Raw genomic sequence first — 18,986 nt, forward strand, 5'->3', positions numbered from 1 at the left:
GATAAAAAAACAAGGACATGTTTATGCAGTCACAAATAAGAAACAGATAACGTCACCCAGACCTTTGAAGTTCTTTCTTATATATAAATATAGTCTACTTTTCGTAACATTTTCCATCAAAGTTGGTACTTTTGAAGGCAGGTAAACAAATTTTCTTAAACCCATGGTGTCTGACACCACGGTTGTCACCGTTATTGAGAAAAAAACCCTCTGATTTTCCCTCTTTATTTTCATCGATTATTTATTTCCCTCTCCGTCTTTTCATTGATTTTTGCTATATTTCCCCTTGATTTTCCGTCTTTTCATTGATTTTTTCATATTTTTCCTTCATTTTCCGTCTTTTCCTTGATTAAAACTCACAAGCATAGAATAAATATTTCCCATGAATACCAAGACAAACTATGTATATTTTTCTTCCAAAGAAAAAAAAAGAATTTTGCAACTAGAAAAGAAAAATATATAAAATACATAGCTAGAACATCACAATTAAAAAGTGGAGAAATACAAAAACAATTCTAATTTTTCCTGGCATTCAAAATTCCTTAATTCCCCTGATTTAGTGGCAATCGTGGACACTGTATTAACAGGTTCGGAATAAAACAGGGTCATGGTCACCGTAGCAGTATCGTAGCAGTATCATAGCACTTCAAAGTCTGTGTGATGTATAAACTGCTTTGGAAAAAATAAACGATGATGGAATAGAAAAGAAGTATTAACAATTTTGTTAAGGTTATCAATTAAACAAGCAATGGTCACTGTGTCACCTATTTGGCAGGGTGACCATAACTTTGGGAAGTTTTGGGATTACATTTAATGAGAAAACATTAGAAACATGTTAAAACCATTCTCAGGAAATTTGACAACTTTTAAAAGGCAAACAAACGTTACTAATAAAATATAAATACTTATAAAAAGAAAGTTGTACGTTACATAATTTTTTTTTTTAGATTTTAAGAGGAAACAATATTTTGGGTCCAAACTTTAGATTATTGAGATTTTAGGCGTGTTTAACCCGTTTGCTAATATGTCAGTACAAACTTAATTGGTAATCTTATTTAGGCCGAGCTTTTTTAGTGTTGTGACAGGTCTTGGTCTATGGTTTGTGTGAGCTAATTGGGAAACGGTTTAGAGTAGATTTTGCATGAAGTTATCTGCATGAAGTTATCTGCATGGACTTATGTGTATGAAGTTATCTGCATGAACTTATGTGTATGAAGTTATCTGCATGAAAATATGTGCATGAAGTTATATGCATGAAGTTATGTGTATGAAGTTATCTGCATGAAGTTATATCCACGCCAGACCAATCACACAATTTCGACTAATTTCAACATAGTGTTTTGTGTCTTTTGTGATGACCTATTCCAATTTCCCACATTTCCTATAAAAACCTCTAGAGATAAAGAGTTCTGTGTACAGCCCACTGTCGTACGGTTTGTATGAAACGTTTAAGGAAAGTGAAATGATGTGAGTACCCAAGAAAACAAAAACAATTGACAAATCTGTGCGCACTAAAAATTCATGATTATGATGTATACAAATCCATCCATTAAAAAGTATTTTCTATCAGCTTTATAAATATGCAGAATTATACACCCTAAAATTATTTTCTTCTCTTGGTAAATACAACGCATGCGCACCACATGACTTACACCTGAAGGATTTTGTAGACATCGTTACCATAAACTTCTCGAAAAGGTGCAGCGTTGTTTCGTAGAAGGCTACAGCAAGGCTCCTTATTCTTATTGGTTGGATCCTCTATATCCCAGACTTCAGGTAAACCACAACCTTGTCTGCGAAAAGAAAAAAACTTTCTTAAGAATTAACATTAAGGTAGTTAGAAGAAAAAAGCTTGGACATACGCTCGTGTACTTGAATAGCAGACAGAAGCCATTTTTTGTCATTTAGGTAAAAATATAAAAAACTGTCAGTATTAGAACTCACTAGTTACTTTTAAGTAGAGATACTGAAATGTCCTTTTTCATTATACGGATCTGTGAAATCAAGCGCGACCAAAATTATAGCCTTAGGTCTTACAAAACTCAGTAGCTATACTCTTTGTGAAATTTGGTTAATGTGGATTTTTCCACGGACTTACAATTAGTTAAAACAAAAACTTTATCCTAGCCCTAAAGCTAAATTTACACTCAAACACTTTATCCGAGTCCTAAAGCTAAATTTACACTCCAAATGCAGTTACTTGCGGCGCGGCACATCGCTGCATGAGTTTTGCATTTTTTTTGGTTATAATAAATTTTAAAATACTTCGCTTTATCGTTGCACAGAATAAAAAAGAGGTGATTCTAGAATAACAATAAATATGCCCTTTACGGCTTGTTGTTTATCAAACACAATCGCAACTTTCCGCGGCCTTGTGGCCCAATGGATAAGGCATCTGACTACGAATCAGGGGATTCCAGGTTCGAGTCCTGGCAAGGTCGAAATGATTTTTCCTTTTTTTTTATTTTACCTTTTAATTTTATATTTGCATTTATTATAAGCAACCAAAACAAATAACTTTAATATATGCAGATATATATAAAGTATATATTATATATAAACATCCCAGGACAAGCTTGTTTCGCCGTGTCATGGCTAAACAGCTGGACTAGAGCGGAGTTATATATCATTATAAATTTGCAATTCCATAATTTTTATAATTCATGACGAAAAATTTAAGTTACGAAATAAACAAGTAATCCGTCATAGTTTCGTAACTGCATTACGCTATGTCACGGCCTTGTGGCCCAATGGATAAGGCATCTGACTACGAATCAGGGGATTCCAGGTTCGAGTCCTGGCAAGGTCGAAAGTTTTCCTTATCTTCTTTGTTCTTTCAGCTTCATACTTCCGTATTTTTAGAAATTAACGACAAAAATTAATATATTTTATTTTTGGTTATTTTGGTAGTTAGGTTTGTCTAACACCTATTTAAATGTCGTACTTTTAGCATTTTTTCATTTTTTTCTGGATCTGTCTTGTAATTTTTTTTCTAAATCATTATATAAAAAAAAAAGAACGAACGAACGTTATTGAGTAAAAAAAGTTTTTTTTTATAAGAAACATGTTTATAAGAAACTTACATGTAGAATCTTCAAAAACTGAGAAACTTTTACTACTACATTCTATGTCTATTTCTGAAATAAGAAACTTTTTTCTAATTAATTCTTACAACAAATTGAAGATGTTACAATCATCACTAGGGAGTAAGTAGTTTTATTACGTTACTGTACCTAAGTTCCCAGAGAGAGACTTTTTTTAATTTGAAACCAACTAGTCCAAAACTTAAAAAACTTTTAGAACTAGCTATTTATTTGATATAATAAGCCTTTATTTTACTAGGAAAATTAAGAAACCAAATAAGAAACTTTTGGAACGAAAAACATTGAATTTCAGCCTACAAATAAGAAGCTTTTAAAACTAGGCCCTTCGTCAGGTTTCTTATTAAAAAAACGTGTATCAGTCGTTCTTAAAATAGTAAAAGTCGAGTTTAACTTCCTTTCTATAGCATTAAATTAACCAAATAAAATGAGTAAATTCATAGACAGAATTCGCCACCCTTCTAAACTAATTAAAACAATGGGTTTGTACGAATGCTAGATTTCCATGAGTCTATATTTTTTTTTTCTGGAGCTTTCGTTCTTGTCTGACATTAGTGTTTTTGTGATTTCGCGCGCAACAGAAAACGCATTAGGGCGGCGTTTTTTTGCAACTACCGTAAATGACGAATTAGGCGTCCCGTGCCCAATAAGCGCCCCTGTCGAATAAGCGCCTCGGGGTTAGGAAAAAATTTAGTAATGTTGCCAATCAAATTTTCCAATTTACTCTTGTGCTATAATATTAATATACTTTTCGAAAATGAATAAATGAATGAATAAATGAATGAAAAATATTTAACGAAATACCTTGTTCTTCTGGTACACCAGGAATCTTCTAAAACAAGGTGGGTGACGCCCATTTCTTTAAGTTCTTTATGAACGAATGAACACGGCTTTCTACTGTATACTTGGTAAACTCGTTTTGTGCGCGCTCTAAAGGGATATAATGACAGTGAGAACACTGCAATTTTAGATCACACGATTCTATGAATTCAATTTCATTTGTCACCATGGTCTCAAAATCAGACGTAATGACCTATACAACCTTAATACGAAAAGAAAAAGAATATCACATCTCGACGTACAGAATGCATCCGTGGTCAAATAAGTGTTAAATAATAATTCACTTTGACAGCTCTTGCATTGATAGCAGATTAAAAACTGAAGTTTGATTTTGCGATATTGGCATTAACAGTCATAAAATTCTTGTTTCTACCAGATAAGGATCAATGGAGATCAATAGAAATCTATAAAGATCAATTCAACCCACCTCAAGCCTGAATCTTCATAATGTGGATGGTTCACGATTGGTCGACCGCATGACAATTTGATGGCTGCCATGGTTGGCATGGAACCAGCGAAAACATCAGCTTAGGAGAGAAAAATAAATAAAAAATTGAATACATGCTAATGTCAGCAAATTAATGGCCCAAAGTTCAGTTTATTTTTTCCACTTGTTCCGCAAAAAACATTTAATATTATTATCACGTTTAAAGTCTCCAGTTAAATTTTATGTTTGAATGTAAAAGTTTTTTACTGGTCGGTATATTAATGATATGCAATAAACATATTTGCAGTCCCAAAAAAAAGAAGAATCAAAACATATTACTAGCAAAGTGGATTTTTTCGTGTCAGAAACTTGATATCAACGTGCTTAAAAATTAGCAGAAAAGATGTGATTGTATCGTTGTATTCACTAAAGGCCCTGTTGAACGATATTTCGTAAGAAATTCCATTAAGGTCATTGAAAACACGTAGTTTACGGAATAATTTAAGTGTATTGTATAAAATAATAACGTTAAAAAAATTTCAGTTAAACGCCGTATGAAAAAAACTTTTGAACCCAAAATAGAAAAAAATTAGATTATCATTCGTATTATAGAAATATTTGGCGTAAGAAGAAATGGAAAGAAATATTAACTTATCCTATAACCTCTCGTTATTAAATATAGAGAAGATTTTTTCATTTTTACTGAATTTGTAAAAATTTACTGGTCTTCATGCAATAGTTTTGTCAATTTCGTTTAACATGACATTTGGGTGTGGCTCAGAAATGTACACCAAAAGATAAATGTGAAAAATTTATTGCTGTGTCGATCGACCTTACAAATTTTTAGGTACCGAATAGTAATTTAGTGTTTAGAACTTCGGTAGCGTCAAAACAAATTTTGCGCTACACTTCAACAGAATATATCGATTTCTAAGGTAAATTTTTTTTTACTTGGAGTGTTGCTTCTGTGCATTTATTAATTTGAAAGATGGGCGTGTCTGTAGTATATTTCTTCAACTTTTTACTGCTATGAAGCTTTTATGCACGTTTGGAAAACTGTAACTTCTTAGATAGAAGAAACTACTTTTTGTCACTAACTAGTCTGATCTTTCAACTCAAAACCAAACAAAAAAGTAGAAATGCCTGTAACTTTAAGCAGTGTAAACAGGTCACAAAAAATCGTGCGTCTTCTCAGGTATATACTTGGCTCGACACACCAACTCTTGATAAGCGGTTAAAAGTTTAAAACTATTTAAAGGAAGAGAAAATCTCAGATTAATATTACGGACACTTGTTCTGTCTACTTTAAGGTGCTGGCTGTCTTATTGTGCTAAGTACGTGCAGTAAAACAGCTTTATATCTCGAAAACCAACGAAATCATCTTTCAAAGATGTTTCATATGAGCTCAATCTGTTCTTTTTTGGAAGGAAGTAAAATCAAAAATAAGCAAGAAATAAAAGTTCTCTCTATATAAAGGAAAATTTTTGGGCTACATGTTTCTCACAATCAAGATGTGGCAACTCTACAAAATGTAATCGCCAATTTGATACTTACGCCTACGCTCTTTTAATGCGCCCAAAAAAGGCATTAAAGGGGCAACGGAACGGCTGTTGGTTTTCGACTTTAGTGACTTACACGAAAGTCGAGCTGATGGCGGCGAAAAACAAAAATGGCTATTTTTCCGTCATGCATGTAATTTATAGACTCGAACATAGAGATATATCTGAATTATTATCTTCTCCAGCCTTGGTCATGTTTTCATCCAGAATGAGTCTTGCTGAAATATTTCTTTGTATTATACTTTTCAAAAAAAAAATATTGAACCAGCGAGCAAAGTGCGCTGGTCTGTTCAATGCACAAAACGCGTTTGCCGGATTTTTATTATGTGCGTGGGATATAAGAAATGTGAGCATTTTAACCGGTTCGTAGCCCTTTTAATCTGTTTTAAAAAAAAGAACACGAAAACATTTCGGAGCTTAAAAAAGAAATAATCCTGAAAATAAAAGCGGAGTATCATACTTGTTTTTGTGTTCGCATTGATCCATTCAATCTAAAAAAAAATTAAAAAGTATTGATCACACATACGTATAATTGAAAACGTCTTGTAAGTCAACAATTGTCTTCTTTAAAAACCGAAAATGTTACGAAAGCGTGTTGCAATAAAGCAAGACTTAGCTTAACTAAAACAAAAGTTCCAACTCGATTGGTAAAACCTAACAATAATAAATATGTAACATACACTCGGTAAGGTTAAACGAGACGTGGAACTTACTCGTGGATAAGAGTTGAATATCAAAAAACTTAGAAGGAATTATTTTCATGTAATGAATATATGTTTCAACATGCTCTTTTGTTTTAGTACATCATAATATGCAACAAAAATGTTCGGTCTCCTTATCTTGCAAGAAAAATGACAAAAAATAACATAGCTGTCTTCCTTTTAAAAAATGATACATCACCGTTATGAAGGCAATAACGTATCACTTGTACTTAATATCATCCATAATGAAATGTTCAGTATCTACTAAAAAGGTCTTATGAAAATGATCTAGAGGATCCTGCAAATAATATTCTAGTTTATTTTAATTATTAAAGCTACCGAAACCATGTAAACAAAATCGCATACGATAGCTTTTTTATTGCAAGTGCTAAGCAGAACTGGGCCAATTTCTTACATAGTCGCCGCTAAAACCTGACCAAGGCATAAACCCCTACTAGAAGCAACTGCCATCATTTCACCAGTACTAACGCAAGAAAAAAATATCACTAACCGTGTTTTCTAAAGCAGGGTTGTTGTATTCACCTTTTGTAGCCTAAAATAGAAAATGAATCATTTGCATCGCAATCCGTTTTAAATTTAGTATGTATGCAGTCAATGAAAACATTGTTTCGAAACAAGTCAATATGAATGCCATATAAATGAAGAAAAAAAATTATTTGAGGAAAAAGAAAATGCTCAATCGGACGAGAATACATTCTCCGCTCAAACTTTGGAGTGGCAAAATTTTAAACAATTAGGGCGATTAGGGCCAAAGATTTTGGGACGTGGAGTTTTGAGCGACAAGGCGAACTTAATTAACAAATTGCTTATAAGTGTAATTCCATGTAGGTAACTTTCAGGTACGTGATTTTTTTAAACTAGCTAACTTTGCAATTAATTTAACAACAAAGAATGAGCAACAAACAGCAGTCCAACAAGAAAAATTGCAACATATTTTTTACACATAACGATACATACAAATTGTGTTTTCAAGTTCGAGAAACCATTGATTGACATAAGGCCCAAGATGATGAAAACAGCAGAGTAATGGTGAGTCTTTTTCCCAATAAAACCAAATATCTATAAATAAAGTCGTTTACCAGAAAATAAATATTCTCTAGAATAACAGCTTAGCCCAACCATTGTTATATATTGACACTAAGATATTGAGATGAAAGCCAAAACAAATCCTATTGGGTAATTGGAAACAATTTTAGAACTTCTATAGAAGTTTGAGAATAAAAATTTGCAAGGAAATTCGGTAAATTTGAATGACATAACAAAAAGAAGTTTAAGACGACAACCATTGTAAAGAGGAACTTTTTCTTTTCCTTCAGAAAAGTTAAGTGGATTCAAGAGTTCTGATAAACCTTCGAATACCCAAAATCTGTTCGTAACCAACCCAACCAATTCAACGGATTTACTCTAAAACTTTAAGCGCTATACTTACATCACGTGATGCTACCATACTTGCAAGTAAACATAACGCAGGTGTTCCAAAAAGTTTCAGCCTCATGATCAGAATTGACATTATGACGAAAGCAATTGTTTGGAGAAGTAAATAAAAATGCTGAAAAATAAATAAGGAATATCAGCCCACATAGTCAATTGTAAATTTATTGGAAGGTGATGTAGAAGGAAGTATAACGATCTTGGGGAAAAAATAGTTGGTTTTCATTACCCCTCCAATTGTAACGTTGGTACATTACTGCAAAATATTAAATGACATTGCTCTAACTTGTATACCTTTTCTTCAAATAAGTTTATATTCAGATCGCTTAAAATAGGCTGACGACATTAAATTTTAAAGAACAATGCAGTTGAGATTCGAATCTGCAATGTTGAGAATGTAGTGCTTACATCCAGATAACTTTTGATCGTTTGCAATTAAAATTAAAATACTCACCACTGCAAAAGGTTTTGTAATACTAAAGGCAAAAAAATGAAATAATTCATATAAACCATTAGTGACAAGCTCAAAGTGTATTTGTATTTTTTATACTAAAAATATTCTAGTTTTCTAGTATATAACCAGCCTTAAAAAGCAAATTTTTCCTTTCTGACTATTACCACAGCCCTTTCATAGCAAAACTCGTAACAAGAGTGCTTAGTTGTTACTAACATTTTATTTTCATTGTTTTATACGTCGTTTGCATGTGTTTTCTCAAAAAATTATTTTTTAGTTTGTACAGCATAATTAAATTTTTTGTCCTAAAATGAAACACTGATATTTTAGAAAAAGAAAATTTGTTACGTGGCAATAACCTGCAACTGCATTAGCAAAGTGTGAGGAGGTTATCCATATATATAATATTCACATCAGTCGTGTCTAGTTGTACACAATATAGAATCATAAAACGCACAAACTAATCTATTTTTATCAGACCGTCTTCTTCCTTTTAATAATGCTTATATCTGAAAAACACAATCAATGACTGGATAATAAGGAGAATAACCTACCACTGTTGATATTCTTCGTTTAAATCTTCACCTTTAATCCAGTAACGCCATTCATTATACAAAATCTATAATAAAAACAATTCCCTATGTTTAGATTTTGTTGAAAAAGTGTCTATAAAAATGCTAGCCAAATTTTAGAGTTGATTTTTCTTATGTCTCATATATTGTCAGTCTTAAAAACACACCAGATTTCTTTTACAAAATTCTGATGTATTCAATGACCTATGACCTATATTACAAATGCAGCAGACTAATTCAGCTAAGACCACGAAAACAATACTTTTCAATAATAACATCACAAACCATAATTCTTCAGGTCCACGAATCTTATCTCAACAAAAATTGATTGCATACCTTAAACAAAAGCACAATTGTAACCAAAGCAGCACACGGAATCACAACAGTCTTTGTTAACTTCTCTGGAAACTATAAGAAACAAATTTTATAAATTCGGAATTTAGAAACTTGATAAGAAAAATTCATCTCTTTACTTCAAATTTTGATTCCTTGAAGCTGAATTGAAATTTGACGATAAACATAACTAAAGGACTGGACTTTGGTTAAGCTTGTGAAAGGTATAGCATTTAATTTTCTTAGTTGCAATGTTTTTAATTTTTGTTGTGACAAATTAAAAATAGTAAACACTTCCTAAGACTTTTCGCTGCAAAAACGGCTATAGAAAAACTTTTTTTCAAAATAATTTCAAAATAACATGACTATGTTGACTAAAGTGGACAAAAGCAGTTAAAGGTTACATTATAACGTTTCAGATACAACCTTTCAAATGAACACAATTTTCATAAGAAACCTAGAAACTAAGAAAAAGGACCTAGTAGTCCTGATTTCTTAATTATTTAATGATTATAGTACCAAAAGTTTTTTTTAATGGTTTGTTTAAAATGAAGGGGTATAAAATATATTATGTATTGATCCTATAAGTGTCATCTTTTTTAGTTTGTTCGTATCTAACAAACAAGTAACGTAAAAGTGCAATTTACAAAAAAATAGCATTCTTTCAAGTCCGGGAAGAGAAAGAGTGATATTAAAGTACAACATAATTTTATATAAAATGTGTAAAAGCCTGAAAACTTGGGTATTTTAGATATTTTAGATATTGTCCTTAAGAGATGGTCAAAAGAAATATAATCAGTAAAATAAACCTTAACCAATATATTATATAAGGTGGATATCACACATTTTTGTGTCAAGAAATGGTACACATACCTCCATACCAATGAAATCAAACTCTGGAGCACAAACATATAACAACGTGTGAAAATCTTTATAATCAGAAAATTTCGATTTCAAGATATCAAATATATGTGCCTAAAAAGAATAATAACACATTTCAATACAAATGTTTTTAACAATAACGATGTTTCAATAACTAACTGTACTCACATCATCTTTGATTTGAAAGAGTTTTGCTGTTCCAACTTTGATGCCAACAGACAACAAAAGAAACAGGAAGGCTTGTGAAATCTAAACAGTATCAACATGTAAAGATGACATTCTGATTTTCAGATTTGTGTAGATGTAACTGCAAAGAGGTTGCATTAGAATGAATTTTTAAAAATGTAATTTTTTGATTATACTTTTTTGATACTTTTTCAGTCTATGCTTTTAACTCTGAAAAAACTGGTATGGTTACTAAATTTGACAATAAAAATAAGTAACAATCTTTTACAAGAAAAAAAAATTCTCTTGTTATTATCGATTTTTTTATTTACAATAACTTTGCTTCACCTACCCAAATAAGTATCCTATGAGGTAATTTCTCCAAAATACCCTCCATTTTTACAATAATCTAAAAGAGATTCACAAAACTCATGTATGCACAAAGACAGCATACATAAATGAAATAAAAGATGCTTAATGTTGGACAAAATACCGAAAAAAAGCTTTACAATTTGTTAAAAATAACTGTATACACAGACTGTAAAATTTAGGTCTTTAATATTTACTGTCAATAATTTGATTGGGTCGTTGCTTGTGGCTCACTACAATACAACTTAGTATGGCGCCACACAAATTAGTTAGCAGAACCATTATTAAAATGCTATCTTAACAATGTAAACAAAAAAAAATTATTTTAGCACTGTTAAATACTCTGGTAAAAGCGTGCAGATCTTACATAGTAGGTCTAGCTTTAGACCTTATGTTTTTCTTAACAATTTTTGTCCAGAATATAGCTATTTGTGAAAATTATTTTTACATGCTCAAAGTTATCTTGACAAAGTTGACTTACAATAGTTGCAATCATAGCAGCCATAAAAAATGAACTAAATTAAAAAATAAAAGTATGAGAAAACAAATGCCAATTTTTTTCTTTTTAATATCATAGTTACAAGAAATCTGTTTTAAGTAATTTTTTCAGCGTTTAGTTACAGAGAGGACGTTAGAAGAGGGAAGATAAGTTAATCTTACCTAATTAAGAGAGTATTCGCAAATTGTGCGATAAAATTAAGTATGTGAGCTAGCTGAAAAATAAATAAAATTAATTATTAGTCATAGGACAGTGTACTTAAAAACAAAACTTGCCAACTGTGACAACAATAGACAGCAAAGTAAAAAATGAAAATTATTCACCACATTTTTGACATAAAAGATATTACAACAAATACGAAGATTAACAGCAACTTTCTTTGAAATACAAAAAAGAAATTTCTCTATTTTTACTTACCAGCAAGCCTTGCATTAAGACCATCATTCTTCTTGAATCGATAAACTTTAAAACATACAACCCAAATAGCGCGCATACCTAAAAACAGCATTCTTAAATTATCAACATTCTAAATGGAGACATTAGGAAATTCCTTTAAAATACAACCAAAATGGAGCACATATACCTAAAAACAACATTTTGAAATCATCGGCGTTCTAAATTGAGACGTTGAGAAATACCCAACAAACAACAAAGAATTTCAGAGACTCTAAATGTCTTAAATAGAGTTTGAGATGAAGCCTGAAAAAATCTCCAGAGTCTCTGAAGAAATTAAAAAAGTTATTATTGGATTTGTTATAAATATCCTATAACAAATAAATTCAAGGCAAAATGGCACATAATATAACTAATAATCAGTACTCGTAGGTTAATGTGTCTTTTTTAATTCTTAACTAGGAATAAAGCACACTAAATTTGATTGTATCCGCTTTTAATCATAAAAAATGCAGGTATCACAATGATTAATTCAAACTGTAAGAGCTGTTTTCATTCCCATACACTACAAGTGCATCTGAAACTCTGCTAAGAAAAACATGCAAATTTTACAACTGCTAAATTAGACAAAGCAAAACACTTCAATCAAAGTAATATAGATTTTGTTATGCACCAAGTCATCATTAGTAACCAAAACTCTTAACAGAGTAAACTTAAACGAAGGGACAAGAATTCAATTAAATTTATTGCAGAGAAATTAAAATATCCAATGATATATACCTGTGTCAGCAGAGCAAATTGAGCAAACTAAAATAAAGAAAAATTTATATGTTTATATGTTTATATTTATTTAAATATTTACCTGTTCCCTCTAATTTTTATGGAGACCCTTCCAGTTAGTTATAACTTGATTTTGGCTGGGAATTACAGGCAAAAAAACAAAACAAATAACTTTTAGTAGCAGATTTTTATGGTGTGACAAGTGTAAATATAAGGAAGCTATAGCTATTACATAGAAAAAAAAATGTTATGAATAAAATAAAAAAAGAAGAAATAAGAGTTATCACACATATGGGAACATTTTAGTTTTTAGTTGATACGTTATGTGAATATATGTTATCAGGGAATAAAAAAAAATTTAACTATACTAAGCTTGGTTCTTTAACAATTCTATGAGATCTGATGATGTTCTTATACAAATAAAACAGAAAATTCATCAACAAAAAGTTCTTTGTTTTTGCTGGTAATTTCTAACCAAAGGTCAAGTTATAAAGAGATATTGTTTACATGTAATTCAACAAGTAAACAGAATGTACGGTTTTAAAAAAATGAAAGCTAGGTGCTCAACAAAGGAGCTGGAAAACTACTAAAATAACTTCTAAATCGAGGAGTTTCAACATGAATAAAAAATAACTTAAAATACAGGCTAGTAAAACAAATAGCTCACCTGCCATGGTAACATAAAGCATGTTGTGACACCAGCGAGGAATAAACTATGTTTCATGCTTGGCTTTTGACACCTACGAAAAAGTGAAGGGAATGTTATAGATGTTTAACATGTTAGGAGATAATAAGGTGTGGATATTTTTAGAAAAAAAAACAATGCATGTCACCATATGTAATATTTTTACAAAGGGTAAAAATTTTATACGCATGTGTAGTAATTTTGATAACCCTGTCCTATTGCTACAAGCTTGGTCAAAAATCGTGATAAAAATTGAAATCCCCCCTTCCCCATGGTACAGTGTTGATAGCTGCTTGTCTGAGCCAAAGATGTATGCCAAAGTCAACACTGTAACAGGGGGAGGAGGGAGCAGATAAAAAAATGCTTAAAAAAGGCCAAAAAGCTTGCTGTCTCGCTATATTTTGGCCACAATTTTAGCATACTCTATCTATTTCTTAAACACTAAATTCGAAAAAAAGGTGACCTTTGTTGTGTATTTTGTTATATTCATATTATTGGTGTTTCACAAAAAGTTAAGAAACATGCACAAAATCAATTTGAATGAAGCATTCTTCACCATATCCATTTTTGAACCCCCAATATGCTTAACTAATCTTAACTATTGTTTATTTCACTTAACCTTACGATAGCAGGTTGTGCTACCTGTTTTGATACCTACCCTAACAATAGAGAACATGTGCTAACAAATTTTTAAAAAAACATACGCGGGTAAACCATAAAATTAAACATACTTTAGCAAATGCACCACTGTCAACATTTGTGCAATTAAAAACGGGAATGAGAAACTTTCTCGAAGAGGTGGTGTCCACATTACTCGGGTAGCCTAAAATGAAAACAAAAAAACAATTACCTAAAATTATTTATAAAAGCTTTTCCTTTACTGTCTATAGAAAGCTTAATTAACAGTGTTGCTCTGCAATTACTGATGTGAGTGACAATGTGTTCACGAAATTAGCAGAAAATAGCCTTTTATATAAGCTACTGTTGAAAAAATTTCAGTTGGAAAATGTATTACCAAATAATATTATTAACACAACACCCTACTACTAAAAAAGTCACATAGAATTTTGATATAAAAAACAACTGGTGAAAGTGGGTTTTTTCTTAGGTTTAGAAATTTTTTTTGCCTTACAACCGTACAGTTAAGAATATCACAAACTAGGGTTGTTAATAACAAAATCAAGATATACAACACAAGCTTTCCAGGACATTTTATAAGTAAAAGCATGCAGCAATTTTTATATTCATTTCATATATTTCTTATCCTTTATCTTCATAATGAAATATGTTATTAAAAGTGTTATATCCAGACAGAAAACAAAAATTCACCTCTCCATGATTATAAAAATAGGATGCAGTTGCTAACACTCCTCCAAGTATGTTTCCACTAAAAATTTAAAATATTACAATGCAAATTGAAAATCAAACCATTCCAATAAAAGTATGATACATCTCGAAGTGCACATGTTGTGACTTCACACATGTTGCATGTCTTAAACGCTATTCTGGAAAATTTGTATCAAATGTTCTGAAAATACATGAGAAAATACATTAGCATATTATGCAACAACTTAGCGATTTCTTGAAGAAATCGATAAAATCACTTCATTGCAATTATTGACAGTATAACATGCATGTAAAAACTGCAGATGTAGATAACAATGTAAGCACGTACAAACATTAGCTACCTGATGTAAGTACCAAGCAAGAAAAAGCATGATATCATCAAACCATTCATCCAAAAAATTGGATAAACATAGAAATGAGCAATATCTCCCATTCCTAAAAGTAATTTAACACTAAATGTAACACTGAAACAAAACAAAAAGACTCTTGTCTAATTTATCTGTACAACAGAAGGTAATTCCTAGTTTACACACAGTAGTAGCTCCTGGTTTCTGTAAGACGCAAAAAAAAAAAGTCTGACCCTTACCCTCTTTAAGGGGGTGGGGGTGGGGGGCACAAGTGCCTGCAACCTATTTGACTAGGCATTACTTATGTTAAACACGTCATGAAGTGTTGAACTTTTGTTACATTTCCTAAATTTTATACTTTGTAGGAAGATATTGAATTTTAAGGCCCTGGGGCAAATTTTTGAAAAGTACTGACATAAATGTGAGAGTGTTTTATAGAATGTTATTATTATTATTATTATTATTCCGAATGTTTATACAGGATATAGCCACTTCAGTGTTTGAAACACTGTTATCAATGTGGGTCCTGTGTTCGGAATGTATACATGAAGTATACACCGGCATTACCTACCCAATTTCCCTCACATGGCATGGGTTGACCCGTAGCTGTAGTAAAGACACTTGCTAAACATGCCCGCGCTGTGGACCGAACCACGGACCTTGTGATTACGAAGCGAACTCCATAACCACAAGGCCACGCGCTATAAACGCGTTATATTTGATGAATAAATATTACCAGGGCCAACACCTAAATTTTTACAATGGGTACTACAGATAAAACAGAGATTAGAAGGTTACATGGGCCCAAAAAGCTATAATAGGGTTAAAGATTTGTTCAGGATCAACTGAAAATGGAGTGCTATATTTATCAATAACTCATGGTTATTAACTTGAAAAAAATTGAATTTCAGAACATTCCTAAATTAAACCATACTGTGTGAACACAGATCGAATTATTAGAAAAACAACATATCAGTTATTTGATTTACAGAGGAAGTAAGCCCAAAAATCCTTAAAACATTTTTTAAGTCTTTTTGTTTGATTTTTAAGGCTGTGTACAACAGTATTGACTTTGGATAGAAATATCACATGTAACAGGAACTGATAACTCTGTGTTGACCGAAACATTTATTTTTGTCTCCTCTGGGTGACATTTTTCAAAAAGTATAAAAATATAGTAAATAAGACATTAACAAAATAGAATTTTAGTGAAACATATATATTCTCTTTGGCAACAAATTAAAAGGGTTTAAGTTAAAATTTTAAATTTCCAACTTTTTTGAGAAATTTCTTTATTAAAGAAAATAGAAATTTATTTACCAGCTGCATCTATCATTAAGAGCTTGAAATGCTGCAGGTCTTGCCATGCCCGCGTAGTGCTCGCGTAAATGCTCGTTACCCAAGCATTCTATTGCTCGCGTAAATATTAACATTTTGAGATAAGTGTAAACGTTTTTCTCAAAAATTGATTGGTCTTTTAAGTGAAATTCCTGCACGAACGCTCAACCTGAAACTTAAGATATTTGGTGTGATTATTTTCTACCCATCGTGCAACAGTCCATTCACTATTTTGTAAAACGCGTGCGATAAGGGCATTAAGTTTAATCTTTGTTGCGCATTCATTTTGCAGTAGGAAAGTGGGGGCGTTTTAAATCGTGAAACTTAAACACGATGATCAAGCGTCTACTGGTATAGAGACTTTCTCAATCTTAACTTCCTTTTTAACTGTTAGCTAGAATGGTCAGGTTGGCTATGAATAGGCTTGCTCATGGATTTGAAGGACCAGGACTATTCAATAATTCTGAGATCTAAAGTGCCCAACAAGACGGAAATCTATTGACGTTTTTAAACAATTACACTAATTTGGTTTTAAAGAATTTGACCAATTTTAGTTCTAGGTGATTTACCAATCCATGAGAAGGTATCAGTTTTATTGCAGATAGTAATATCAAGTTGTCTTAATTGGAATATTTTTAACTCAAGAGCTTCAAGAATGTTATTTAACAAACAAGTAAACGTACCAACACAACTTTGAACTGGCGATAAACCCTGTCCACGATTTATACTGTAACATTTCTTTGTCTCCATTTCAAATATATTAGCAAATGAATGATATATTCGATAAAAGGCACCCAGCACAACCTTGAAAATAAAAAAAACCATAGATATCTTTTTTGTGAGAATAACCAATTACCCCAGCCTCCTCTTTAAACAAAGGTAAAAAGGAAAAGGAAAAATGGAAAGCACAACAATAGAACAGTATGTCAATATGGTATATGAATATCAAAATTGTATAACCAATTATATCTGCTGAGCTATTTTAAACAATAAAATGGCCCAATTCTTGTTGTTCTCGTTTTTAGTCTAGTTTTTGTGATGTCATGTTCTAAAATTGAGTTACTGCTTGCTATAAAATTGTCCAGACAAGAATTTTCTTGTTGTAGTTTAAATGCAAACACACATAAATCTACATAAAAAAATTCAATACAATAAACTGAATGCAAAATTTTCTAGTTTTCCATGCCAACATTAAATTAAACCTGTACCCGTTAATAGAACATTGTAATCGACATTCCAAAGTATTTGGTTGTGTATTGCGTAGAAGTTTACATACCTCTGGATACAAATTAAATCTTCTTAAAACATTTACATTGTCAGGATATTCAGTAATGTTACATTGAATGATTTGATACAAACCATTAACAAATGATGGAGCCTCAGCTATTGTTTTGTAATATGAATAATATAATCCCTAAAACGATGTTTCATAGTTATAATCATGAGGTACTTGGTGAGATATTTTGTATGTCAAACAAAGAATACAAAAGAGGTTTACCATTTCAGTTCGGAATGATAATTCACGCTCCAGTGTTGACAAATGGGAAAAGAAACGTTGATTTTCAAACATAGAACCAATGTGTTGACTATAAAAAATATTAAAAAAAAAACTTATTTTTTAATTGGTACAATACATTTTTTTCATTGACCATAGCACAAACAAGAGGAAAATGCACAACCTTTACATTGTCTTAATTGTAATAAAAAGAACAAGAGCAGAGTTCGTAAAGTAAGAAAGTTTATGCAAAAAAAACGATTTCCACAAACATTAGATGCTTAACAAATAACGGTATTGGATTCTTTTTTTAAACAATTGTAAAAGCATATAAAAAAATGAGAACTTACTTGTGCAAATAACCAACAAAGAGTGCTAGGAAATGGAAAGAGATATATCATATCAAACAATTTGCAAATGTAATGAAAATTTTCTTATTTACATATTTAAAAAAAATTCCCTTTTAGCCTGCATTTGGAATTTGAGGTTTACACAGTGGCTAGCTTTGTATGTATCTATAATCAAAATCTATGTATTTTTAACAAAATAAAATGTACTGATCATCAGGCTTAACTGTATCATGTAAAAGATAAAATCAAGTGTGAGCTTTGGGTGTTAATTTATGATTAACATGGATTTTTTGACACTTTTAGAAAGTGGCAAAGGGTACTTATTTTGCAATGTAACGTTTGTTTAACATTTAAAATGTTGCTTCAATTCTTATGGAGATCAAAAACACTGGAACATACTATACTAACTTAATGAGACCAGAACAGGATAGTCACAAGTTAGTACTGGCATATGTTCACAACAGAACTTTATTTAATCTTGCACAAACATTGATTATTAATTTGATAACATATATGCTCAGCTTTGTAAATATATATGATTCTTAAACAGAGTGCCATTCCCTTAAACAAATAAAATTTCATCTAAATAATATACATACCTATTCCGAAGACAAATATTAAGTACTTGTAATCATGATCACCATGGTGATGATGATGGTGTTCTCCATGATGTTTGTGACTTATAAACTTCCCCCTCGGAGCTCCCTTTTGATGGTTTGGAACTTTTGCATGTGTCTTTGCCTTTCCCATGCTTTTATTAAAATAATTATTCTAACAAACTGAAAAATCGACATAAAAAATAGATCAAACAATACTAGTCGATAGCCTGTGAAACCCACAGGAAATTCATATAACTTTTTACAGGTACCATCTTTGCCTCATAGACAGACAATAATA

The 18,986-nt window shown here is 31.3% G+C and overlaps 1 protein-coding gene and 2 non-coding genes across 3 annotated transcripts; 2 read left to right on the forward strand and 1 right to left on the reverse strand.

Moving 5' to 3' along the window:
- Window positions 1-1,501: 1,501 nt before the first annotated feature.
- Window positions 1,502-18,977, reverse strand: LOC130622599 (probable C-mannosyltransferase DPY19L1). The gene is made up of 26 exons (XM_057438073.1): window positions 18,689-18,977; window positions 18,090-18,114; window positions 17,743-17,830; window positions 17,521-17,658; window positions 16,928-17,048; window positions 14,901-14,994; window positions 14,542-14,599; window positions 13,944-14,035; window positions 13,195-13,267; window positions 12,528-12,554; window positions 11,772-11,849; window positions 11,516-11,568; window positions 11,337-11,370; window positions 10,839-10,895; window positions 10,490-10,570; window positions 10,313-10,414; window positions 9,443-9,514; window positions 9,089-9,153; window positions 8,535-8,556; window positions 8,079-8,198; window positions 7,607-7,708; window positions 7,140-7,181; window positions 6,388-6,418; window positions 4,369-4,468; window positions 3,906-4,031; window positions 1,502-1,793 (listed from the first exon to the last, which is right to left on the reverse strand). The coding sequence occupies exons 1-26, from the start codon at window positions 18,837-18,839 to the stop codon at window positions 1,649-1,651; spliced, it is 2,097 nt and encodes a 698-aa protein (XP_057294056.1). The 5' UTR covers window positions 18,840-18,977; the 3' UTR covers window positions 1,502-1,648.
- Window positions 2,369-2,441, forward strand: Trnar-acg (transfer RNA arginine (anticodon ACG)). The gene has a single exon. It is a non-coding gene; the product is annotated as a tRNA-Arg (tRNA).
- On the forward strand, window positions 2,737-2,809 carry Trnar-acg (transfer RNA arginine (anticodon ACG)). The gene has a single exon. It is a non-coding gene; the product is annotated as a tRNA-Arg (tRNA).
- Window positions 18,978-18,986: the final 9 nt, after the last annotated feature.

This window comes from Hydractinia symbiolongicarpus, chromosome 12, assembly GCF_029227915.1.
Source record: "Hydractinia symbiolongicarpus strain clone_291-10 chromosome 12, HSymV2.1, whole genome shotgun sequence".
In the NCBI taxonomy this organism is placed as follows: Eukaryota; Metazoa; Cnidaria; class Hydrozoa; order Anthoathecata; family Hydractiniidae; genus Hydractinia; species Hydractinia symbiolongicarpus.

Coding starts and splice junctions, on each gene's coding strand:
- LOC130622599 (XM_057438073.1), bottom strand. CDS start 18,839: ATGGGAAAGGCAAAGACACATGCAAAAGTTCCAAACCATCAAAAGGGA. Junction 14,036..14,541: donor ATTTTTATAATCATGGAGAG/GTGAATTTTTGT, acceptor TTTTCATTTTAG/GCTACCCGAGTAATGTGGAC. Junction 4,032..4,368: donor TATGAAGATTCAGGCTTGAG/GTGGGTTGAATT, acceptor ATATCCCTTTAG/AGCGCGCACAAAACGAGTTT.